The 26,800-nt window shown below is 38.0% G+C and overlaps 1 protein-coding gene across 2 annotated transcripts in view; it reads left to right on the top strand.

Annotated features, from left to right (window-relative positions):
* The window catches only part of ADGRA1 (adhesion G protein-coupled receptor A1), a 392,880-nt gene that overhangs the window by 279,433 nt on the left and 86,647 nt on the right, over positions 1 to 26,800 (top strand). For both annotated transcript variants that reach the window (XM_026710526.2, XM_087932478.1), the window contains exons 13-14: positions 9,041 to 9,248; positions 10,130 to 10,338. In XM_026710526.2, the coding sequence (XP_026566311.1) occupies positions 9,041 to 9,248; positions 10,130 to 10,338 (417 nt within the window). The remainder of the gene's footprint in view (positions 1 to 9,040; positions 9,249 to 10,129; positions 10,339 to 26,800) is intronic.

The raw sequence follows: 26,800 nt of genomic DNA, 5'->3' as shown, positions 1-26,800 counted from the left end.
CCATAGGCATTGCTTTCTAGGTAATAACCAAGCATTTCACTTATCTTCACAATAATGTTATTCATTAAAAAGTGGAATAATTTGTAAGCAATCATATGCCAAACTATCTCAGCATCAAGGTCTGTGAGGCAGAAGCTCTACATAAAAGGAAAGAGAAAACTTGTAGCTATGGAGATTTGCACAGTATTGTGGTTTGGCTGAAAACAAAAATGCAACCTTTTTCCCCACAACTACTCGGGAGCAGAAAAGAAGTATATATGCTTCCCAATAGATACCAACCACTGATCTCTGTCCAAGCATTACACTATAGAATACCATGAACACACAAAGGGGGTGAGCCAGGATTAATACTTTATTTCAGAGATCTCTAGCCCTTGGTTTGTGGGCTGGTACCGGATCATGGCCTGTTGAGAACTGGGCCATGCAAGCAACAGGCAAGCATGCGAGCCTGCAAAGCTGCATTTGCACAAGTGGTGCACATGTAAAACAGAGGTGGTATTCAGCAGGTTCTGACCAGTTCTGGAGAAATGGTAGTGAAGATTTTAAGTAGTTCGGAGAACCAGCAAATACCACCTCTGACTGGCCCCGCCCCCCTCTATTCTCTACCTCCGAGTCCCAGCTGATTGGCTGGGTCTTCTTTGATTGCCCTGCACAGGAGAGCAGAGCTGGAAAGCAGGTTAGTGGGGTGGGAAGGGAATGGGATTTTGCAGTAACCTTCCCCCAGGAGTGGGGAGGGAATGGAGATTTTACAGTATCTTTCCCTTGCCACGCCCGCCATGCCACTCCAATCAAGCCATGCCCACAGAACCGGTAGTAAAAAAATTTGAATCCTATCACTGATGCAAAACCATCCCCTCTTTCTTCTCACTGCTGCCAGCGGCACTCTGCAGAGTTGGAAAGGTAGGGGACAGCTGCTTTACTTCAATCCTTCGTCATTGTTTGGGAGGTCCATCATCTGTTAACTTCTTCAAAAGGCAAAGTTGTTTTTTACCTCTTTAAGATTTCCTTATAATTCTGACTTCAGAAATTAATAGTTGGAAAATACCTGCGCTTCCAGGAAATTATTCTTGTCTTGTGCCCAAACTTTTGTTTAACAATGGGAGAAATTCAGAAGGGAAGTGGCGTAAAACTTGACTTTGAGCATGCTTAAAACAGTATTTAATATATCATATGTGTCTGTGTATCTGGTATAGTAGGCATTTTTTTAAACATTGACACAATAATAGCTCTTCATTAGTTATTAGGTTACCTATATTTCTTAGCTGTGTATTTACCCCACTGGACTTTGTCTACTGTTAGCATTGCCTAGCAGCCTTTTTTTAGGTATATATTTTCTACAAAACAAATTAAGCAATGTGCTTTGAATATTTGGGTGGGGAACAATAGGCTTCCGTTGAACCCTCGCAAAACAATGACTCTGGATTTTTGGGCCAACTGATTTCAGGACCATTCCATCTTGGGCACCGGATAAGGTTGCATTGCCCCAGACAAATCCGAAAATAGGAGTCCTTCTAGACTCCTGCTTAATGGGCATGTGGCAGTCGTGTCCTTGTCATCTCCACATTAGAGTGCTGCAGTGTGCTGTGCATGAAGCTGCGCTTGAAGACTATCCAGAAACTTCAGCTCTATCCCTTTTGTTATTTTGGAAGACCCTTGAGACCTGGTTACCTTATCAGGCCTGGATATCCCAGCTAACTGGAGATTTGCTTAGATGGCATTAATGCTGAGATGGTCATTTTTGTCCTCTCTTTGACGGTTTCTTTTTATATTATTTATTTCTTAATGTAGATTTCTATATTTTTATATCTGTTGTTTTTGTTTGATTATGCCACACCAAATCTCTTTTGATATGATGAGCGGCTATACAAATGTAATTAATACCAATTAATGCAAATAAATAACACAAGCAAGCATGAATGAACTGCAGAAAGAAAAAATGAAAAGAAAGAATAGAAAGCAGCTTCCAATTTCCTTTGCAGAAAATATAAGTACACTTACAAAATTATGTCTTATTCTGATTATAGAATAACTTCATTTTTTGTTATCAAAACCACAAATCATAAGTACATTTTTTTCTCTTTCATTCAAAAAGTTTATAAGAGGTTTCCAGTTGACCATAGAGATTATTTTTTGTCTTATCATAGAGATTAATTTAGGCATCTCTGCAAATTCCATCTTTATTTAATCTCCATCTGGAAAGATTAGATTTTCTTTTATAAACTTACATGATTATGATCAGAGAAGGTTTTTAGTAAAATCTCTACTCTAGTTGCTTATCATTTTTGATCCATTTTATTACACATGGCATATTGAGAGTATAGCAATAGCCCTTAGACTTCTATACAGCTTCACAGTGCTTTACAGCCCTCTCTAAGCGGTTTACAGAGTCAGCATATTGCCCTCAGTAATCTGGGTCCTCATTTTACTGACCTCAGAAGGATGGAAGGCTGAGTCAACTTTGAGCCAGTGCTAATTGAACTGCTGGCAGTTGGCAGAATTTGCCTGCAATACTACATTCACAGCACCACCATAGCTCATGGAATAGATACAAACCCAGGTTGTGCCCCAAAACACCTCTATGGATCTCAGTACACGAAGCATTTTACAGAAGTGAAGCATCAAGGAAAAACAAATGGTTAACGTACCAGAAATTATTAGACAATCACCAGGGTAAATATTAAATTAAATGAAGTTAGCAACTAATGGTACAAGGATATGTCAATGATTTTCCCATTTACAGTTACAGCATCAGAAAGATTTATGGTAGATAAAAAGAATTATGGTATGGAGCAAAACAAGATAATATTTAATTGCTTAAAACATATAAAATGAAATGGAAGAACAGGTTGAAGAATGCATGATAAAGTGGGCGTAGAATGTAGGGAATATTAGAATGTAATATATGGATCATATGGGAAAATATGTTGTTATAAAGGGTTGAAATTTCCTTCCTTCCTCCCTTCTCTTCCACTTTCTTTCTTATTTACTTATCTGAACCACCCATCTCACTCAAAAATTATATTATGATCTTGAAAAGAATTGTCATAAAATGATGTATTGTTGGTACCCCACAACAGACAAATCATTTAGAAACTATAAAAACATTCAAAATATTATGTTGAAAATGTGAACAATATAAGGGGACATTCTATCATGTTTGGCTGACATGTACAAAAGCTTAAAAATGGATTCAAATGCATACATTGATAGGGTTTTAAAGATTAATATTGAATTGAAACCTGAAAACTTTTCCTTTTAAGACTGATGGATCCTAAGAGGGGAGATGAGTGATTTCTGCAGCAAGACTATTGTATACACAAAGATGGAAAGATTTAGTACTATCCACCAGGGAGGAATTGTTAATGAAATCAACAGAATTTGCTAAGGTGACCAGATCAACTTCTTTGATTAGAGGAAATTCCTTATTGTCTACCTTTGATTCCATTTATCATTATTTCTTCCACCCTACTTTTGATCAGCCACAATGGGCATCATTCCTATTCATTAGATTTCTCTTAGTTAATGGAATTTGTATATCTGCATTGCAATCCTAGATGCATCTGTATGGACTATGCTTCAATAAATTCATTAGGATTTATTTCTAATAGACATGTCTAAGATTACCCTGTAATGGTGCTACCTGAGCCCTATTTTGAATGCAAATGCAATCCAGCCACAACTGACAGCATCCTAATCCTACTTTCAAAAAAGGAAACACAATGAAATACTTAAATCTACTGACATTTTAAAAGAGATTTAGTCATGCTGGTTTCAACAGCTTTGGGTTTTAGTAATAATGGGATACTTTGTTATCAAGTTTATGTTGGCGCCTTCCTTAATTTCATTTCAGAAAGCAGTGAAGACTGCTTTTTCAGCCAGCTTCTAGATAAAAGGGCCAATATAATGAAGGCAATTAGGATGCCATTGTTTTTTATTTAGTTGGGGTGTTTCATTGTGTTTTAATTAACAAATTTTAATGAGTTATGCTATACGTATTTCATACTTCAGTTTAATCTTTAGTTTGTTAGCCCTCATCCAGTCCACAGCAGGTTGTGTTTCTGCAGTTTCACTGCTTCACATGGATTTGATGGAAAAAATGAGTTTGAGTTCAGTTACAGGTGGCATCTTACTTTAAATCTCTGAATGATCTCACTCAGTGATTTCATGTAGATGTTAAACAGCATATGAAGAAATGAAACTTTTGGAACCCAAACAGGTATAAGATTGAGCAGAAATGGAAATAGCTATCCAGGTATGAGTTTAAAGGTGTTTCCTCCTCAATTACTTGGGACAGCTTCTCAAGAAGAATATGTGGTCAGTGGAATTGAAGCTATTGAAGGACCCAGGAGGAGCAACATTTCATTTCCCCTATCCCCTGTGAAAGACCATTGAACAGTGGACTAAGGCCTAAACACCAGTTGATACGATGAATCCAGAAAATGTGTTTCATCCAGGAGTGTCTGGATCTGGTCATCCACTGGATGCTCAAATCCAGGAAAGAATGTTGCCCACTAGCCTATAATTATATAGATCTTCCGGATCCAGTTACAACATCTTGATGAGTAGTCTCACCTGAGCCTTCTTTATAGAAAGAGGGACCACTCCTCCTTGTAAGGAAGAATTCATAATTGCTGGATATATGTATACATTATTTATACATATATAATGCATTATTATTATTATCCATCTGAACACCACCTTCCTACTAGATGGAATAATTGACAAAGGCAGGAAGCGAGCATCATGTGGTTGCCTAATCTTGCCTGTGCATCTTCTCTCTATCATCAATCCTTAAAATTTAATTCAGTCAAAGATGTCTGATAAGATAATTCTGGACAGCTCTACAAACTGAACTGCTATATTCTAGAGTCTAAGAATGCAATCAATGTTGCCATATAAATGTGTCACCAACATATCATAGTGAGCTACTGAGGGTTCTATACAATATGTAACTGGGCCAGGTCCCAAAAGGCCTTAAATCACTGAAAAAGCTCCACTGGGTGACACTGAGATGACACAAAGAGAAAAATGGCTGTTTAACCATAATCACTACAAAGCAGACTTGATAATTAGTTTTTATGAGTGTTCAGTCAGATGCAAGATGAGTTTTCCTTACTTGCTCCATTTCCTTCAGCTAAAATTTATACCAATTAAATAAATGGGCTTTGCACATGGGAAAAGATGCTCAGGAGTTATTGTTTCAAGTGGTCTCTTATTTCACAAAACAGCCAAATATTGATGGAAATGCCAACCATACCGATTGGAAATCTTGAACTCTTTGAAATCCATTAGAATCTATATTGGAGCTATTCTGATGGTTCCATCCCTGCAGAGAATCACTGTAAGCCTAAATCCCAACAGGATGTGGTCTGTCCTGAGGAGCCTCAGCCAAAGCAGACCGGTATGGATGTTGAAATCCTTCATAACTATCATACTAACAATCCCCAACATCAAGTCTAAGACAACTCTTGCCAGCTCAGGTAGGAACACTTGATTAGCAAGATGGATGACATCAGGGGTGGGATTCAATTTTTTTACTACCGGTTCTGTGGGTGTGGCTTGGTGGGCATGGCAGGAGAAGGATACTGTAAAATCTCTAGTCAGAGGTGGTATCTGTTGGTTCTCCAAACTACTCAAAATTTCCACTACCGGTTCTCCAGAACCAATCAGAACCTGCTGAATACCACCTCTGGATGACATGTGTTGCTATACAGTACAAACCACAAAATCCCCAGTCTATCCTGAATACCCATGATACAAAATTTCAGAATTAGAACTTGAATAGAGAAAAAGCTTTGAATACAAAAGGTGACTCCTATTGTAATTTGGGATCCTGGGTCTAATATTTCTTGTCTTGTACTAAGTATACATACACTAAGCAACAGCACACGCAAGCTAGGAGGTAAAGCTACCATAATGTTTCCTTGTAAGAGAGTAGCACGAAGAGGTATTACTCCTCCTGTACCATACTTTTATCTGCAATTATGCTCACCCTTACCATGATATTATTACAGAACAATTCCAGGTACATAATTGCAAAAAGAAAAAGATGAATTAGCTCTCACCCTTGATCCATCCAACAGGTGGCTTCTTCCGAGGAGCAATTTGTGGGATGCAAATAATTTTACTACTGGTTCTGTGGGCGTGGCTAGGTGGAAGCGCCTAGATGGGTGTGGCCATGTGACTAAGTGAGCATGGCTTCTTTTTTTTTTTTTTTTTTGCACAGACCCCTGCGCTTCATTTTTTTTTTTTTGCCTCCTGGGCCTCAGGGAAGAATCCTGGGGGGCTGATTTTGTACCCAGGAGGCTTCCCTGAGGCCCAGGAGCAAAAAATGGAGCGGGGTGTGTGCTGCATGCTCCATTTTTTTATTTCCTGGGCCTTGGAAGCCTCCTGGGAGAAGTAGTAAGACAGCGAGGGGGACCCCGGCATAACTGATCATCAGAAAGGGGGGCAGAAATACCAGTTTGGCTGAACAATAGCATTGTTTATTACCAGTTCGCCCCGAAGCAGGCCGAAGTGGTAGAATACCACCACTGCTCTGCCTTTGATGTTTTCATACAAGGGCTGGCTTGCCAAAAGTAGTTTCGTCCTCTGTTCCAGTTAAAGATCACATCTACTTCTTCAAAGGCCCCCAGGGGCAGCTAAAGCAAATGTCCAGGGTATGGATAGCCCATATTGGTTTCATGGGTATTTGGGACTGATTGAGCAAACCTACTGACAAGCTGCTGCATCCTGGTGGACAGGACGGATCAATGATAACCTTAAGAAGTCTAGAGTGAAGATCAGAAATGGGATATTTTAGGGGAGCTTGTTTCTTTTCTTGCAGACGTTTCATTACCCAAACTAGATAACATCATCAGTGCTGTTTGGATGATGAAACATCTGCAAGAAAACAAGCAAGCTCAGAAAGCACCAAGAATCCCTCATGTCAACCCTAAGCTACAAAGAGCTCTGTTAAGGTATGCTTTAGTCAGCATCATGAATCCACTGGTCCCTGGATGGTTTTTTTTGCTTAACAAACTGCTTCACTGGCCCCCAGCACTTCAAACCAGGTTCACTGTATTTTATAATACCTGTGTGTATTCTTATTTTTGAATATTTCTGCAGTCCTTTATATTTTTGTATCACAAAACCTTCAGTACTATGTCTAACTGGTTCAGTTGTCCATTTATAAGCTAGTTTCTTAGCTCTTGAAATAGATTTTGAGTAAGTTGTTTGCTCATCTTTTATTAGATTGCCTATAAAATGATAAGACATCCCAGGTTTCAGGTGAGATAAGTATGTGCAAATAATCAGTAAGACTTAAGAAGTAGGCATACTGAATCTAGAACAGCAGAAAAACTGTAACAAAATAAATCAAATTTAGTCAGCTTTTCATATCCCTATGATTCATAATTATGGATTCATGTTTTGTGGTAGTGATGGTAAAATTTATCATATTAAAAATTTGGCTACTACTTGCTGTATTCATCCTGAATGAAAGTATAGCACAGGCACCTCCAGTTTCACAATCATCATCTAAGTAAGATGGCTTATGACCTTTGTGTCTTGGGTGTGTGTTAAGCTACTCTAACATGAGTTTAAGCGTATATGTAAGTATTTAGGCAGAGGTAGAAAACCTAGACTTTTGGGGTAAAAATACAGATTTTTTGCAAAATTTCACACTTTTGTGGGAAGAGTTTACATATAATCATCATGACTATGGAGGCCCATATTCTGGTATTGGTAGTTAAAGGAAAAGAGAAAGCAATATTATACTGCAGTAATAATATTAAATAATACCACAGATACTTAGCCCTTTGGTGGTGCTCTTGCTACTTGAGCTAAAACATCTCTCTAATAGATCAGGGCCTTAAAATTAAATGGGTGTTTGTGCTACCTCTTTGGCTTCTAAGGGAAAAGTGTTTTGTGTACTACAACTCCACTAATTCAAGTTCTGATTTGTCACTTCTTTCATGATGATTATGATTGTGATTGTGGAGTTTTCTTTACCTGAAACGGCTTGCTACTATAACTGCTATTTTAACATAGTACATGTTTGTACAACTATAAAACTTGGATGAGATGAATTATTTTCAAAAATATTCTGTCTTCTAAAATTGTGGGACAGTGTTGTACTACAGGTGCCGCATTTTAGTATCAGGGAAATGAAGCCTACTCATTCTTCATGCTGCTGTTGTATTTTTTCATACCAGAGCTTGTAAATCTCAGCCAGTATTTTGCGTTCTGTGTCTTCCGCCCTGCTCTAACTGCCATATAGATGTCTGGCCTTAATGACAACAAGGTTATTATTTGTGTAAAGGGAAAAAATCTTCTTGATGGGGAAATCATTAATTTAATAATGCCAATCTGCACATGTTTCAATAACCTAAAAAGACAGTTACAACTCGGTTACATATTTTTTGTGTTCTAATAGCCTGAATACTCCTTGCTTCTTCTAGCACGTTAGGGTTAAGGATATGTGATTTTGAAAGTCTGCATTGGGGAACTGAGTAATTTTTTTAAAGGATGAAATCATAGTCCCACAAGAAATATGAAACTGACTGTACTGCATACCTCAGTTTAGACCCATTCCCTGATGCAGTTTTAGCTACTAGTAAAACGCATTTCAATCTCTTGTAATTATCCTTTCAAAAAGATGCAATTTTACTGTAAGTTGTCTGATTCTGTTTTAAGTGAACAAGAAAACCTAGGAGAGGTTGTCTCTTTAAATCAGATCTGCAGTGTTGATGGACCCTCTAGCAGGCATGGTAAGAACCATTCTCACCTCTGCAGCAGGGAGCTTGACCATAAAGATCTTCACATTCAATCAAAACGTTTTCTGTTTTAATATGCACTGTACCAGTCCTATTCCCATGGTTACAGCTCCTGCTTCTTTGGTTGTTTCTAGCATGTTGGAAAATTGAAGCAGAGCACATTTGCTCGTACAGGAGTTTAAAATATAATGAAAGCAGCCCTGTTGTGATTTGCATTTTAAATTCATTCTCTCTCTCTCTCTCTCCCTCTCTCTCTCCTCCCCCCCCCACTTTTGATTGTACAGAATGCTGTGGCTATAGCTTCAGTTCATTTGCCACAGTCTGTCTTCTCCTCATCTGCAGCCTGGCAATCTGTTGATAACTCCTCTTGCAAGCTACAGTTTATTGCCTTTCGGAATGGAAAACTCTTTCCCAACACCGCAAACTCGTCTCACCTTGCAGGTTATGGGAAGCAGAGGGTCATTGGCACACCCGTAGTCTTCATTAAAATAGGTAAGTGTTTTGCATTGGGTTTTGTTTTGTTTTTTAAATTCTAAAGCCTGGCTATACATGAGAGTATCTCGTATAATGGTGCAGTGTAGCATGCAGGTATGCTGATCTGAGAATTGCCTCTGCTCTAACAGAAATGTGTGTTTTATTACTGGTGTCTTCATGTTTTAAAAAGAAACTTATACGGCTGAGAAGCTCGGCAATTGTAGATATGATAGGATTCTCTTTTGTGGCTTGCGGAAGTTTAACAGAAAGTAAAAAAACAACAACAAAAAGGATTGTGTGTAGGAGGAGGAAATGGAATGTTGCATTTTAATTCTGATTATAGCCAAAGAAAGTCTGGATCCTAAAAAGATTGGTTGCAGTCCTGTTGCATGTACATTGATAGTCATCAGTGTATTTCTTGAAATAATAAATGTACAGTATAACAAGTGTTTTTGTTGATGAAAGCAACGGGATACATACATACTCTCCTTTTAGTGTAAGATTCAGACCATGATCTATTAATTATTTCATTATATCCCAAATTGGGTTTATATTTTAGAAGGTTATACTTTAATTTTTGGACTACGAAATTGTCTCTGATGTTAATTCTATCAAAGATATTCATTTAAATTTACTATTGTTTGAAGCCATCGTTTTTATTCACGACATTTAAGTAGCACTGTTATTTGCAGATTAACCTAATAAAATGGCAATTATAGGCAATATTAACTATTCCAAACTTTTGTACATTGCTTTCTGCTGATAGACCAGGAGAGGGATATTTGCTCTCTCTAATGTCTACGTATGTGTACAAAAATTGCTATCGGGTTCTATAAAGAGCATATAGCAATAAAGCATTTTCCACTTCATTGCTTTAATTCAGTTTGTTCCTTTGGCAGATGGGTGCAATATCGGAAACCTCACCAGTCCTCTTATTATAACGCTGAAGCACTTTACCCAGGGCATAAACCCCATTGCAGTCTTTTGGGCTTTTGACCTTCTAGATGGACATGGAGGCTGGTGGGGAGAAGGGTGCCACATAATTAGCTCTGCAGACAATATTACCACTCTTCATAGTACTCACTTCGGTAACTTTGCAGTGCTAATGGTGAGTATATAACTTCACATATATGTCTCTGTGAATCTGCTTGCCTGTCTTTACTTAGCAGTATCTGGTTATTAATCTTGCATTCCTTTTAGTTTGAGAAATTAAATGAGGGTAACTTAAAGGAGCCAGACTAGATACTTGATAATACATAACTATATTACCTGCTAGCAGGCCTTGTTATGAATGATTTAATGAAAAATGAAAGTTCTATGAAGACATTACAGTAATGAAAGTAAATTATCGGTGCATTATACATATGTGTATATGTAAATATATATACATACATATATACGCACATACATTAATATTCATTTCCCTATACTTCTCAAGAAAGGATGTCTCTTAATATCTAGTGCTGTATTGATCATATTAATTAATTGCTGGCTTACTGCAATATTGAATCATTAATAAATGGGAAAAAACAAAGGTTGCTTGCTTCACTAAACAAGGATTCTATAGTCCTTTCTGGCAATTCTTGAAATTCAGGTCCCTGTGCTGATGATAGCATTCTTTTTACTAAATGGCTGCTTTTAAAGAAAAAAAGCCATATTTATATGTACTGCTAACACAAAGACTGCTGAGGCTTTTCCTCAGGCATATTTGCAGTTTACAATGCAGTTATTTAATAGTTTTATTAACTGGGAAGTTACCAGGGCAGACACAAAAGGCATATTAAATTAGCTAACGTATCAACAGTGAAGTAAATGTAAACAGCGGATGAAATGTATGAGGGAGACTTACGTTTTCTGCAGCCTACAGACGGGTTAACTCAATCTCAGGAGCTCTTTGAAAGGAAGTAGTGTTCTGTCATCTTCCCTCCCTAATGTTGAATCCAGCATTTATCCCAGAATATACTTGTGAAGAGAAGGTGCCCCTTATGAGCACCACTGAGTAAATAATGCAATGTGCGTAGAACAGCAAAAACAAAAAAAACAGATGACAGGAATTGAAAGGACATGTGCAGAGAATGCCAATCTGCTGCTGTCAGATGGAGCACAGATGTCAGCCGGTCATAGACCAAGTCAGTGACAACAAGTATCTAAATACTGTATCAATCTTGCTTTCTACTTTCTTAAATGGAATGCCTTGAGTGCCACATGACCCATTTGTTTTCACTTGCTGCATATTATATTAGAATGCCGTAAAGATCCCAGTGATTGAAAGGTTCGCTTTCTAAGCATGTGAACAAACAAGGCTATATTTGAACATTTAGAATTCTGTTGCGGTTCCCCATAATCTTTTCCAAAAGTACCTATTGGTGCTGCAGATACCACACCCATTTCTGCTGACTAGTTTGTTAGTGTCAGTGGTGTCCTTAAAACTTTGTATTTATTTATAAAGTAGAGAAACTTCTTTCTACTTTCGTAGACCATCTGGAATAAATGTATATTGTCGTAATGTATTTTAATGTGAGATTCATATCATTTTGAGGGGTGCAAAATGTCTCCTGTTAATAGGATTTCACATAGTCACGAATGAGTTAAAAGACTGCAAGACTGGGTACTTCACTGTAATGTCTATTCGGATATCAAAAACAGCATCAAATTTTATGAACACAGATTTGACCTCATTGAACTAATGTAACACGATTCCCCTAGAAAACAAGCCCATTGTTATGTTTGTTTTGTGATTTTAACAGATTTTCTGTAATTATCAGGAGACTCATTTAAAAAAGCATTATTAGTGGATGAATCATATGCTAGTATAGCCTGGAAATTAAAGCAGGCAATATTAAAGCAGAAGATCTAGCTGAAGTTGACTGAAAAGTACTATAAGATATTCAACAATGTGTATGTTCAATTTGGGTTAAAAAAAAAAAATCCTGTTTGTACCAGCTTTATTAGAATTGAGATAGTACAATCAGTATTCCAGTCAGTTGTGAAACACATTGGGTGTCCTTGAGCAAATCACTCTCATTCAGCACGGGGGAAGGTCTGTGGATCTGCAAGCATTGCCTATGGAAGGTTCCAGATTCAAATCCTGGCTTTTCTAATTGTGCTAGGAGAAACTACTTCCTGAAATCCTGGACTCTGACTATTATTGTTGACATTTATTAAGTCAGATGGACCAATGGTTCAACTTGGGAAGAAGTGACCTCATCTTTTTTGCAAGGTTACTAAAGTGATACAGGGATAAACTTCAAATAAATAAACAGGCCCTAGGGAATACAACCTTCATTATAATGATACAAGTCTTTTTGTGAGATTTTCTTTGTTGGGCTCTATAGATTTCTGTTGATCTCCTTTTAAAGTGAAAAATAACTGCATAGCTCTAAATGGAATGGTATCCTTAAAAAAATGAACGGGATGGTTAGCTTGTAGTAAAGCAGATGCATTAGCAAGATGACTGCATTTTTCAATGTAATTTCTGTCGCTGCAAATGTAACGTATCATTTGAGTACTATAGGTTCAAATTACCCTGTTTATACTTCTCATTCTACTTGACTGCTTATTGGTGTCTGTCAAGCTTTTTCTACATAATGATATTCCCTCAGAAAATTAAGAATGAGCAGTGTTCAACTGTTTAAAAGGTTGCTGAGGCCATTGAAAAATAATTTATTTTGCCATGAGTTCTGTTCATATTAAAAGTTAGCAAACCGGCTTAGCTACTGTGCTTACCAGTTGATTGAACAGAGTATGCTTCAGAATGTCCCATATCTATGGGAATGTCTTTGGCTTTATAATTATTAAAATATTCATACCTACTAGAAGCTATACTGACAGAGTGTGTATGATGAATATGAGGACCACCTGAGGCAGCCCTGGTGATCTATTCCAATTATCACCAGGATTGGTTTGGCTCATCTTGCTTGCTAGGTAGGCGTTCCTCCCTTCCTCACATCTTCATGTCTGTCCCTCTTGAAGCTGCACACTCATTGGAAAAGAACCACCAACCCAGTTAGAAAGAGTATACCAATCTTCAGTCAATTGTGTACGATAGCTGTGCCTCCCCTGCTAGAACCTCTAAGCAAACAGTATGCATTATGGAAAAATAAAGTTCCAAAAATGACTGGGATCTTTTAAGGCAGGGTGACGCTCAATTTTTCAGGCTTTCTGAAAGTCAGCCATTGTCCTTGTTTCCCGTGAGAGACTGCAGGCAAATTCAAGTTTGAGAAATCCATTGATGCTGAAAGATCATTATACTGTCATCAACAGTTATAAAGAAAACTAAAGTCTCTTGACGTTCCTGATTTATCTCGAGTCTTTTTCTCAGTAGGCCTTTTGCCTCTGCTTTGCTATGTCATCTATCTTTGGGCCTATACATTTTAGGAACATTATTATAAAATTATTATGGCTGCTCAAGTCTTATAGTGTATATTAAGCTAACTGTGATAGAAGGTTCTTCTTCGGCATTTTACATTTGGAATCAAATGGAAAGGACTAGAATCTAATCAGGAACTTCAGAAATGATAAATTATTCACCATTCTTGTTTTATTTATTTATTATTTCATTCCATTTTATATGTTTGTAGTTTACCCTCTTTTCCTATGGACTGTCTGGGCGTGTAAGAAACACAGATAAGATGCTCAGTTTATACTTGAAAAGCAATAGATAATTAAAAAAAATTCAGTTGCCCACAATCTGAAGTAGACAAAAAGTTTTACTACTAGACAAACACGGAGTTTTACTTTAGAAAAATCAGTCTCAAATAAACTGATAAAAATGTTTTAACCAAGATTTGAGGGCAGCAAGGTGAAAACTGTTAAAGAGGAAATTGTGATTATTTAAAGCATATGAACCATGCTGGAAAATGAAAAAAAAAGTCAGGCAAGCTGTGGTACCAATAAAAGGCAAAAGAAAAGAAGGGAAAGTTTAAATATGGGATATTTAATCATATAGTGAATAGATGTTTGCTGAAGAGATTGGACTGAAGGTGTTCTTGAGGGAGATATATAGGCCAAAAAAGATATTATTGAAATTGTTGCATTGATCTAATTGGCAAACACAACATGAGCTAGAAGGCCTATATGTATAACATCAAGAACCAATGTCATATTGTATATCTGCTACTAGTACAGGTAGTCTTCGACTTACAACAGTTCATTTAGTGATCTGTGACAATGGCACTGAAAAAAGTGACTTATGACCATTTTTTCACACTTGCGACCTTTGTAGCACCCCTGCCCCATGAGCATGTGATCAATATTCAGATGCTTTGGCAAGTGACTCCTACTTATGACCATTGCTGTGTCCCAAGGTCATGTGAACACCTTTTGCAACCTTTTGACAAGCAAAGTCAATGGGTAAGCCAGATTCACTTAAAAACCCCGCTAGTAACTTCCTGAAGTAACTGTGGTGATTCACTTAACAACTGTGACAAGAAAGGTCAAAAAATTGGGCAAACTCACTTAACAAATGTCTCACTTAACAACAGAAATTTTGGGCTCAATTGTGACCATAAATTGAGATTACCTATACCTGTGATGGTGAACCTACGGCACATGTGCCACAGGTGGCACACAGAACCATTTGTGCCAGCACGCGAGCTGCAGGCAAACTTACTTCACTATGCATGCGCACACCTCACAGCTGATTTTGGGTGGGTTTGAGGCCTTTTTCGGCCTCCCAGAGGCTTTAGGAAGGCTTCTGCAGGATTCTGTAGGCTTTTTAGGACAAAAACTAGGCCCATTTTGTCACTTCTTGTTTTTCCAGAAATACCAGAAGTGACGAAACAAACAGGCCTAGTTTTCGGCCTGCAGAAGCCTTCCTAAAACCTCAGGGAGGCCAAAAATCAGCTGTGTGGCACAGTGCAGGTAAGGGGGTGGGGATTGTGCATGCATGCATAGGGAGCATAGAGGGTGCATATTGCCTTCTGGGTGCTGGCACGCAAGTGTGAGCCTGCAAGCACGTGCACAATTTTTGGCACAGGAGCCCAAAATGTTAGCCACCACTGACCTATACAGCACTTCTTAGAGTCCATTGTTCCTTGAATAGTTTGAAGGTTGTTAGTTGTGACATCAAGATTTAGGAGGAGCTGTAGCTCAGAGGCACCCCAAATAAGTCTTAACATTTATCTATCCATGCAAATTTATAAGCTATTTGTTTGTTTCTTTCTTGAATGCTGTTCTCTATTTATCTTAAAAGAAAAGCTTAGAAATTGTATCGCTAAAATGTCTATTGACACTCCTATTTTAATTTTTTTAATAGTTTGACAAATTATTGATTGTCTTGTCCTTGAAAATATGTAGTTTCTGAGAGTTGTTGATAATACTGGGTTATGTACACTGAACATTTAAAACAATATCTCCAGTATTGATGTTGAATGTCTATCAAACAGCAAAGATCCATCAGTTATTGCAGTAGGCTGCAATGTACAGGAGTCTCTAGAGAAAGAAAGATCAATCAGAAGTAAAAAATAGAATGAAACTAATGTCAAGACAAAGATAAGTACTGAAAATAAAATGCCTAAGTATATGACATGAAGTTGTTATACCATCACAGGTCCTGTGATGCATTTGGCTGAAATATGTATTTCTTTATAAAAAATGTCCTTCCTTGTTTATGAGAAATTAAGGGGAGCTGGGAAGTAATAGGAGTATTAGACATAAATAAACAAAAGACAGGATACGAGTTTATTGTAGGTTATCTCATAAATAGGAACTTAATCCATGTGATGAAAACCCCGGGGAAAAGACATTCAGAATATTCCCTTGCACCCTAACCAATTCACTAATAAAGAAGAGTGAAACGTTCCCTTTATAAGTTCTATATTTCTGTAGTTATCCTAATATTAGTGTTAAATACACCTTTTGAAATTCTATGTAATTATTGTTTTTACTTGAGCTTGCCCGAGTTACCTAGAACTTTATATAGTAATCTATCGTGTTATCGGGTACACCAGAATCCCTTCTCTCTTAATTATCCATTCCAAATAGAATTACATCAGATTTGCTGCCATCTTACTTCCTGGGACTAGAAGTTGAAAGAAAGAGTCCAGAGTCAAGGTTGATTGTTGGGTGTTACTAATATCACCAGCCATAATGCCCATAGAACCAGGAAACCCAGTATTTATTCATATACTGAATAACTTCTTGTAATCAGGACTGATTCCTGTGGACAGACAGCAAAACAATTTTAAACATAGAAGAAGAAGAATATGATGATAATGATGGTGGTAGTAGTAGTGATGGTGGTGGTGGTGGTGGTGATGATGATGATGATATGATCCACTCAGTCAAGTCTGATTCTTGGCTATTCTGTGGGCCTGATCTCTACTGATCTTGTACCATTCCTTTGAGTTTTTCTGGCTTGTATCAGCTTTGATAGTGTCCAGCCATCATCATCTTATTTGATGGCCTGGTTTCCTTTTAACACTAACTCTTCCAAAGACCATAGCTTTTTCCAGTGAATTCCCCTACATGACATGGTCAAAGTAAGTGAGATGCAGTTTTGCGATTTTTGCCTTCTGGTGACATGTCTGGTATTATGTACTCCAGTACTTGCTTGTTAGTCACCTTTTCTGTCCAAGGAATATATGGAGGCTTTCTCCAGCACCACAGCTCAAATGAGTTGATTTTCTTCTCATCTTGCTTTTTTAAGGTCCAACTTTCACGACCATAGGAAGAAGCTACAGGGAACACAATAGAGTTTATAATAATACAACATATTAATGTGTAAAAAAGCTGCCAGTCACTGATAAAAGCAGAAAACATAAAATGCTTACAGAAGACTTTCGTTTTAAGTCGGTCCAGAAATATGCCAGAGTAGGTACTATTCAAACTTTTGGGAGGCGGTTAGGAGATTACCAGTGGGCCCTCATTCCTCCTATTTCATGAATAGGGAACTTGAAGCCTTTCCACATGGGACAGGTGTATTGAAAAGACCCACCTACAATTCACTTAAGATTGTTCAAAGTTCTTTATAGGGCTCTGTAAAATTCCATTCTTGATCTAACCAGGATGAGTTGTGATAGCTAGTTTATATATGATTCAGCTAATCTCTGTCTGTTTGTCTATCAGAAGCATATTTCAGACATTTTATCTTGCTTTCAAATACAAAAGAGAGCCAACTTTGGATTATTCTTAAAGTGCTAGGATAATTCTCAATAAACACTATTCCGAATATGAATCTTTAAAGAAAATCAAATCCTCAGTAGATAATGAAAGCTTGACATTTTCTTTAAAAAAAAACCCCTGCAATGTCTACTTTGCAAAAATGATTGAGTGGTCATGCTGAAATTGTTGAAATATTATTTTACATTGTGGCTCCAATCCTTTTATGGGCTTCCACGCATTGGGTTCTTTTTTAAGTATTTTTTTTTTTAAATCCCTATTTCATCAGCCAGAACTCTTCACTGATTCTGATAGATTGGAGACCATTTTTCTCCCAATTCAATTTGATCATGGATCAGGCACTTGTTGTGGCTTATCCCCATCCCACCGACCCTACATTACCGAGAAATTGCTCCATGCTGCAGTAAATATTGTAGATGCAATATGTAGCTCAATATCCAGATTCACAACATTGCACTTCCTCTTAATAAGGGATGGAGTCTAGCCAAAACTATTTGGAATGGTTCATTAAACTACAAAAAGCTCAGAACACAGCAAGTTATCTCAACCAGTACCTCACTGGAGGCAGCTTTTCATTATGCTTTTAGTTGGATTCCTTCACCTCTCAACTTTAAAGGAGAATATAAGTGTACTGGAGTAAAAGTATGATGTTATGATTCCTCATTACTTGCTTGTCTTGTAGTGGGTGATAGAGAGACTAGAATCTGGTTTTCATGTTTTCATTCTTGTATTGCAGTGTTTCCCATCTTGGGCAACTTGGGGTTATATGTACTTCCATTCCCAAATCCCTAGCAATGATTATCCTGGCTGCAGTATTCTCACAAAGTTTTTTAAAATGGAAAACATGACTCTACTGGAATTTGCAATTCCAAACATAAGCACATCAACTGGAGGAGAAGAATTAATTCGAGCATTGGGGAAATGCAAGTTAAGAGATCATGCAGGGAAAGCAGGAGGTGTGTTAGATAGATACTCAAAAGACAATATGGTTGAAGTTGAAGGAGGAAGTATGAAATGACGGGAATAGGGAGAGTCAACAAAAATAGTAGGAGACAGATTCAATGAAAATACTTCTGCTGGAAGTATTTACTAATATAAATACTAATGTTAATTTGCAGCACTTTCCTGGGCTTTGGGGCAAAATCAACTTATTTTTGTAAACTTTTATTCAGAAGTTGAAATTGGCCAGAAAACCAACAACAACAAAATGCTTATAGTTTAACCCAGTGTTTCTCAACTTTAAGATGTCTGAACTTCAGTTTCCAGAATTCTCTAGCCAGCAAGGGGAAGTTGAACTCCACACATCTTAAAAATGAAATTGAATTCATCGACATCATCTTTTAATGACCCCGTAATCCCTTGCAGGGTGGAGTCTGGGCAACTGAATGGAGCTGAGTGATTGCAGGCCGGATGCCCTTCCTGTCACCAATGCAGATTTATGCACATTTAGTAGATATATTCTCATTGTGCCCAGAGAGAGAAATAGCTGCCTCTACCTAGTATCGAACTCACAGCCTTCTCATTGTGAGGTGAGAGCTCCACCTCTAGGCCAATGCACCCTCTAAAAATGAAATTGAAATTCTCTGATTTAAAAAAATGACTAGCAATACTGATCAACCTCCACTACAATGGTTGGGAAAAAAATGCAGCTTTGTGATAAATCCTTGCATTTATTGTTCTGACCCAACTGGGTTTCCAAAGAGCAAACACAGACAAAGGCAGCAGCCCCCACCTTTTAAGGTTTAATAACGAATTCTGTTCTCAAGGCTGCTTTCCACTAATTAGCTCCTACAAGAAAGAGCCTTGCCAAGTTGTTTGCCAAGGCTGCCAAAAACCCAAAGATAAGAACTAATTTACAAGATTCTCCAAACACGAACTAAGATGTCCACCAGTTGAATTTCAGAGCTTCTTTGCTGTCTGCAAAGAACGCTTTTCCAAACCTGGCTTTTATCCTCTTGAGGGATGGGTCACTACCTTGCAGCCCTACTCCTGAGTCACCTGTGCTGCTGTAATTGTTCTTTCCTCTGAGCAATCCTTCGTGCATGTGCACTTGGCACAAGCTTCTCGGGAACCTCCTTATCACTGCTGCCAGCCCCCACAATCTCTGAAGGCAGCAGTCCACTCCCTGATGGTCCTGGCCTTTCATCAGAGTCCTCGCTCTCCTCAGCCATCTGCACCTGTTGCCGGCTAACCACAACATTTATGGCTGTTACAGTCTAGCAGCCATGTGATTGCCATTCAGCCATGTGATTGCCATAACTGGCATGCATTTATAACCAACCTAGTGTCCCACAGTTACATGATCACCATTTGAGAGCTTCTCATTGGCCTCCGCAAGCAAAATTAGTGGAGAATGTGGAAGTGAAATTGCAAGTTGCAGTCACATGTTGTCCCACTTAATGACCACTGTGGTTTACTTAAGAATGGAAGCAGAAGTGACATAAACAGAGTCATATGATTTTTTCACTTAGAAACTTCAGTACTTAGCCATGGAGTTGGCAGCCTCATTTACCAATCACCAATTGTGGTTGGTAAATGAGGATTACCTGCACAGAACATAGCCTAAGGATTTCAGAATAACTTCAAATTGTATTCATAGTTATTTACCATTCTCCATCCATTTATTTCTTTCCCTCTGTATTTCTTGATTCATTACTCAAATGTCCCAAAGATACTTTTTCAAGAAACAATTGGACTTCCTTGTTTTTTTTAAAAAAAGATGTTTCACTTCACAAAGAAACTTCTTGGATGAGAAGCGAAACGTCTTCAAAGAAAAACCAGAAAGTCAGTTGCCTCTTGAAAAAGCTTTTTTGGGACAACCATGACCTGGATGATTGAGAATCTCCATAGTCATTACTCAAATATTTACTCGTGGTGTCTTCTCACCATTTTTTATTTTATGACCCAAATATTCACCTACAGTTTTCCCTCATTACAACTTTTCCCTTTTAAGACAACTTTTACCCCAGAGAAGCTAAATACCCCTTGTTATTTGATAAGATTTATGAAGTACTTGAATGGAATAATTCTACTAGAGAGGATAATAGAATTATTTTTTTCTGCTTTGCTTGATGTTCCTTTAAAAAAAATGTTCTTAATAATACAGTACTTGCAGCCATGCTAATTTTTTATTCTTCGTGGTTCCTTCTTCTAGAAAGGCAGATTGCCTTGCCAGCTACTAATATTCATGACCTCTAGATTCTCCTTTAAGAAATAACATCTGAAAACTGCCTTGTTCAAATGTGCTGATGTGCAATTGCACTATTTTGCAGACTGTTTTTTTTTTTAAAAAAAAAATATCTTTGCTTGCTTTTTGTTCTCTTGGGACAGAACAGGGGAGGTTGACAGATCAATAACATTTAATTATCATTAAAACAGAGCCAAGATTAATTAATCATGTACCAGTATCGGTATCATAATACCAAGTGAAATCAAGGGTGTTTTACAATATTCTAACACATTACAGGACTGAAGCATGATTGCTTGATATATGTAAAATCAAGACCCAGCTGAAAATAGAATTTGGGCTGGTTTTAAATAAAAAGTACCTTTAAAAACTTGATTACTGATGACCCATAGTAAAAATGGAGATATGGGGAAAGGCACAGAGAGTTGGCTTTCATAGGAATACTTGAGCATGATATAATTGTATGGGGTGTGTGGGTGTGGGTGTATTCAGCTAAAAGTCCCATATGTCCTGACATGGGGGCAGGGGTGGGATTCAAAATTTTTAACAACCAATTCTGTGGGCATAGCTTAGGTGGTGATCATGGCTTGGTGGTCATGTGACTGGGTGGACGTAGCTTGGTGGTCATGTTTTTGGCTGGGTGTGGCCAACTCAATATCACTCACATCGAGGCACCCATCTCCTCATCTGGCCTCTCATGACTGTGGGGATGCTGCAACAGTCATAAGTGTGAAAAATGGTCATAACTCACTTTTTTCAGTGCCATTGTAACTTTGAACTGTCACTGCACACAAGCAAAATACCAGCAAGGAGGGGAAAAAAACTCCAGAGAAGTTCCAGAGACAGGAAAGTCTAGTCCTGCCAAGAATGTCATAAGGGTTAACGGAGAGGCAGTTTCTGTAAGCAACATCAGAATGTTTCCTTCCTGTCTTCCTTACGGGATTAGGCCAGTAATTTCTTCTAACAACTGGTTCTCCGAACTGCTTAGAATGTTAACAACCGGCTCTCGCGAATAGGTGCGAACTGGTAGAATCCCACCCCTGCATGGGGGTCAGTGGTGGGATTCAAATATTTTTGCCACCGGTTTGGTGGGTGTGGCTTGGTGGGCACGCTTTGCATGCATGCACACACTTTGCGTGCACATGCGCTCCAAACATGTACTTTGTGCAGGCACAGAGGCATTTGCACAGGCACAGAGGTGTTCTAACTCGCCTCGTGCAAGCCTGCACGATCCCGGTCGCTTCAGCCTGTGCCACGCAAAGCAGCTGCGCTTCAAATTCCGCATATAAAAGTAGGTATGGGAGTCTGGGCGGGTGGGTGGCCCCAACAACAGAGCAGCGGAGAGAAACCGGTTCGGTCTCTGCTTGTCAGCCTCCAAGATCTTTTCTACTGCTTTTGCATTTTTCGGCTGCCATGAGTAACAGGGGGAGGGGTTGGTTCTGGGAAGAGAGCTGGAGGTGTTACATTCTTGTGTTGTATAAATGAGGAGGGGGGGGAGTATAAATTCCTGCTCTTAAGTTTCTATTTCCTTGCTTAGCCTTTTTTCCTTTGCGCAACTGCGAATCCTTATCAAAATATGTCAAGATCAACGGACCTGAAGATGCCCACATGATCATATTCAGAACTTTTCATTGGAAGAGTCTTTTGAACTTTGGGGGGGGGGGGGAACAATTCCATCACTTTGTACATGTGATCTTGCGCGTAATTTCTCAGATTCAGTATTCTACCTGTAGCTTCCACTTCGAATTCCAGTAAAAGCTATCTGTCCTCTAATCTATGGAGTCTAAGTATTTCTTTCTTGGATTTTGAATGGAGCACAGACTGACACTGCTGCGCATCACTCCTACCAGCTCGCCAGAACCGGCCAAACCGGTCGAATACCGCCACTGATGGGGGTTTATAAATGAAAATTATTCTTTCCTACTTTTTATTTGTTATCTCCTCCTAACATATTTACTACCCTACTAAGCTTTCAGAAGCCTTACTTTGTTACAGGAACAGGTGCAGAAATATTAAGGAAGTGTCCCTTCTCCTCCTCCTCCAGCCATCAGCCATTAGGCAGCAGAACCAGTAATAAACAGGAAGGTCACCATACTTTTGTAAACCCCATGGGCTTATGTTTCTGAAGATAGATGCTACCCTGTGCCTTTTCTAAGTATTCATCAGGCACAAGTGTCATCATAATCAAATTCTGGGCTTATAATTAAAATTATGCACAATGCCTTCTAAAGCTTCTCCATAATAAAATTAATTCAGAGATTCTTTAGAACAGAGGCAGTGAAGCAGTCCAGTGGCTCCCTAGATTTCAAAGCTTATTTTGTAAAGACCAAGACAGATAGATAGTCCCTGCTTCTTTCCCATACACACATACACTTACACACACACATACACACACTTTTTTTTATATAAGCGACATTTACTGCAGCATTGAAAATTCCTACAGGCAGGCAAGATTGCAAGATGAGAGTACAAGATGAGAGTTTGTTTGTTCTAGCCAGATGTGTCAAGCCGTTTCTAAAACGAATTATAGATAACTTATTATCCATAAATAGAAATAAATATAATATAATATAAATATAAATAAATAGCAATAAGTGGCAGCATCTTATATTGGTTTTTAAAATGTGGTGTGAACGAGGCGCAGCGTTCATTCAGCAATCACATGAAAATCAACCTTTTTTGAAAATGCATTTCTCACCCTTTTGTGATCCCATTCCATGTTTTTCTCTTCGGCATCTGGAGTGATTTATTTTCATCTTTTCCCTTGGAATATCCTGCAAGTGGAATGATGACTCAATGGCTTAATTGTCCCCCCTCAGTACCTGAAGTTAGCTGAGGAGGGTTCAAGTTTCATCTGCTCTTTAGCAGGGAATGAGCAAAGAAGCAAAGTGTAGAACTGTTTTGCTTTATTTGTTACCTTTTATTTCAAGTGAGAACAAAGGATCTTTGTTTCTGTAGGACTTTCAGCAGCTAAGGATGAAGGTTTTTGCCAAGGCATCCTGAAGAATAGCTGCCAGAAGCATTTAGCTTGAATGTTAAAGACATGTTGGAATAGTGTTGTTAAAATCTTTTATAAAGATTATAAAGAGAGAAGAGGCTGCTTGAATGTCTGAAGGCAGAGAATTAGGAGTGGCAAAACAGAATACCTGCTGCCTGATCATGCCCCTCACTAATGTGGAGATTCGAAGCAGGCTTTCCTAGGGTGTTTATACTGGATTTAGCAAGGCTGCACCAAATATCAACCAATGCTATGCCTTTTAGGGTTTTATGGGCTAGCTTATCATCAGTATTTTGAGTGAATCTTGGACTCCTTCTGGGATCAGTGCAGTGTGTTTAGTAGTAGTAATGTTACTCTACTACTACTGTGAAGGAATTGTTCTGTCAACACTCTAGCTCACAGGTGTCAAACTCATGGTGTCATGTTACTGTCACGTGACTTATCACAACATTTTTTCTCTTCACGGAGCTGGGGTGGGCATGGCCTCACGTGATGCATCCTGCCCATAGGTTGCCAGTTTGACACCCTGAGTCTAGCTGCTACATTTCAGACCAGATGCAAGGTTGCCCCTGTAGAGTGGGCTACAGTAATTTAAACAGTGGTGGTCAAAGCACAAGTTGCTATCACGAAGCCATCTTGACCTTGGTAGAGCCATAATTGAAACTGGGCAACAGACCTCCCTTCTCATTGTTTCCAGCTGCTGCTTATGTTGATGAAGGTCCACAGATATGAAGCATCTTGGGATACTCCCATCCTGAGTTAATGATTCAGGCCAATATTCTTGTATGTTTATTTATGAGAAACAGTCCAAGTGTCCTCAGGTCATGACCTTCATTTAAATATAATTTTTATTAAGACTTTCGATTACAGCAGTGAAAACTAAAAAAAACAAACCCTTACACTTAAAAAAGTAGAAGATTATTTTTTAAAACTTTTGATACAATTAGAAAAGTTGTGATAAACCCTTTGGTTCTATTTTTAGTCATAGCTTTCTTGCATTCGCTGCATTCAGGATTGCAAGACCCCCGTGGAATAAGTTGGAATAATAATCTTGATTCTTCTGTGACAGACTTCTTGATAAATTAGTTGAAATGTGGATTCTTTTATTTATTTAGGATTTTGTATTTTTGTTTGTTCATTATTGTTTTGTTTTTTGGTTTTTTTGGTTTTTTTGCAGGAAAAGTAAAGGACCGTTGAGGAAATAATTATTTAGCATATTGCTAATCAGATTTTTGAATAATTTGAATTATTGTGAGAATATTCCAGGTTGCTTAAAGTAGCAGTATCTTGGTCCAGATGCATTAGCAACATATAAAACTTCAAAAATAATTACCAATTATTGGAATGTGTTTTACATGACTCTATGTCTACGTATTGTTTATGAACAATGTAAGATTAACATAAAAATAATAGTTATTCTTGATGTGGATAACAGAATAACAAATCAATGACTAAGGATGTTAAAGATTGTTAAATATTGTTCTTATGATGTCAGTGAGATGAATTTAAACAGTTACTTGTTTCATTTATCAGTTTCCCCAGAGAACATTTTAAAAGCTCTAGCCTTTAAAAGAGCTAACCATTATGTTAAAATATGAAATGTGAACTGAGGAAGAGACTTATTCAAATTATAAGGGTGTTACTTGTTCCCTGGTTTGGACTTAATAACCATAAAGTTTCTTAATATTATGTTAAAAGTGGGAAACTACTTTTGTATTATGTACTTGGCATGATATGAAGAATTACAATTTTGTCAAGTGGAGAAGGGCATCAAGAAATAAACAAAATGTTCTATGGAAAGTTGTGGGAAAGATACAGAAAACCCAGTTTTATACTTGAGGAAGAGGAGGATTTTATCTTACTTTTTGATATTTGAGCCAAAGGGGCAAATATACCTAATACTCCAGCCTCATATTATATATATTTCATTTCTTAAGGGCTCCGGAAAGTTTGTTTGGTTTTATTTCATGTGTTCAATTATTTGTGTAAATAGTAGGTTGAATTATTGCTTCTATGCTATAGAATATGTCCTTGTTTTCCCCCCTCTATATTTGTTTTGTCATTTTTGATGGGCGTTCCTCCCTTCCTCCCTCCCTCCCTCCCTGAAGTAACTTTAAGAATGGGTTAGAATGCTTTTGAGGAACTGAGGAATAGAAACAATTGCCCTAAAATGGCCTATTGATAGCCCTACTTTTAAAAAGCTTGCGTTAAATATTAATATGTGGGAGCAAAAAAAAAAAAAGCACAACCCTCAGTGCTTTGTTACTTCAGATGCACTCAATATCAAATTGTAACTCCCAAGCTGTCATAGGGCAATCATTTAAACTAATTCCCACAGTATGCTATTCATGTATAAACCCATGAAAAATCACAAGGCGGGAAATAAACTGATTAGATAGAAAGACAGACGGGCATAGATTAGATTAGATAGATAGATAGATAGATAGATAGATAGATAGATAGATAGATAGATAGATAGATAGATAGATAGATATCTCCACATGCTCACATAGACAAACAATATGCTATAAAGAAAAAAGCTAATCTGAAAGCCTCCCAAACTGAGAAAATGCAGCGTGGTATGTAATATTTGCAAGCAATGGACGGTAGAGTATCTGGCTGCATCAACAAGACTATATAATTAATAGGGGCACATGAGAATTTAAATGCCTTCCAGAATTTCACAAAGCAAAAAGCCTCCCATGCTAATGTCTATTATGCATCTATAAATTTAACAGCTTGACAGAAACAAAGCAAACAGGAAGGGAGCAATGGTGTTCAATCTCTGGCTGCAGTGAAAGCATATAGCTGGGTGGTTGCCTTCGGGTTTTTTTAGCATTAGCACAAAGAATATCTTTAAGAATGGGGGAGAGGAGAGACCTGCTAAAGCCTTTTCTCCATGTGAAATTTCATTGTTTCTCCTTGATCACACAACACCAGCTTGATCTGGTATTCTGGTAAGAATCTAACTGGTCTTTGTTAGTCTGTGTTCTTGATTAAAAGTGATTTTTCCTGTTTAAACTAACAGAGTTATTCTATAACAGGAAGACATACAAGGCCCATGCTGCTTCTCAATCCACTTGGAAGAACGTATGTTAGATGTCCTCTTTTTGTATATTATCACAGGTGAGAGTATAGCCACAATTGTAACTTTTCTCTTTCCACTTGGTCACTGGTCAGGATTTACCACCATTTTTTCCCCGGTGTTTACTTTTCAAGCAGGACCCTATTCCTGCCCTGTAGAGATTGTAGCTTTTTACCACA

This window comes from Pseudonaja textilis, chromosome 4 (genome assembly GCF_049901715.1).
Source record: "Pseudonaja textilis isolate UNSWEBS1 chromosome 4, rPseTex1.2, whole genome shotgun sequence".
Taxonomy (NCBI): Eukaryota; Metazoa; Chordata; class Lepidosauria; order Squamata; family Elapidae; genus Pseudonaja; species Pseudonaja textilis.
This window is presented reverse-complemented; position numbering and strand designations above follow the sequence as displayed.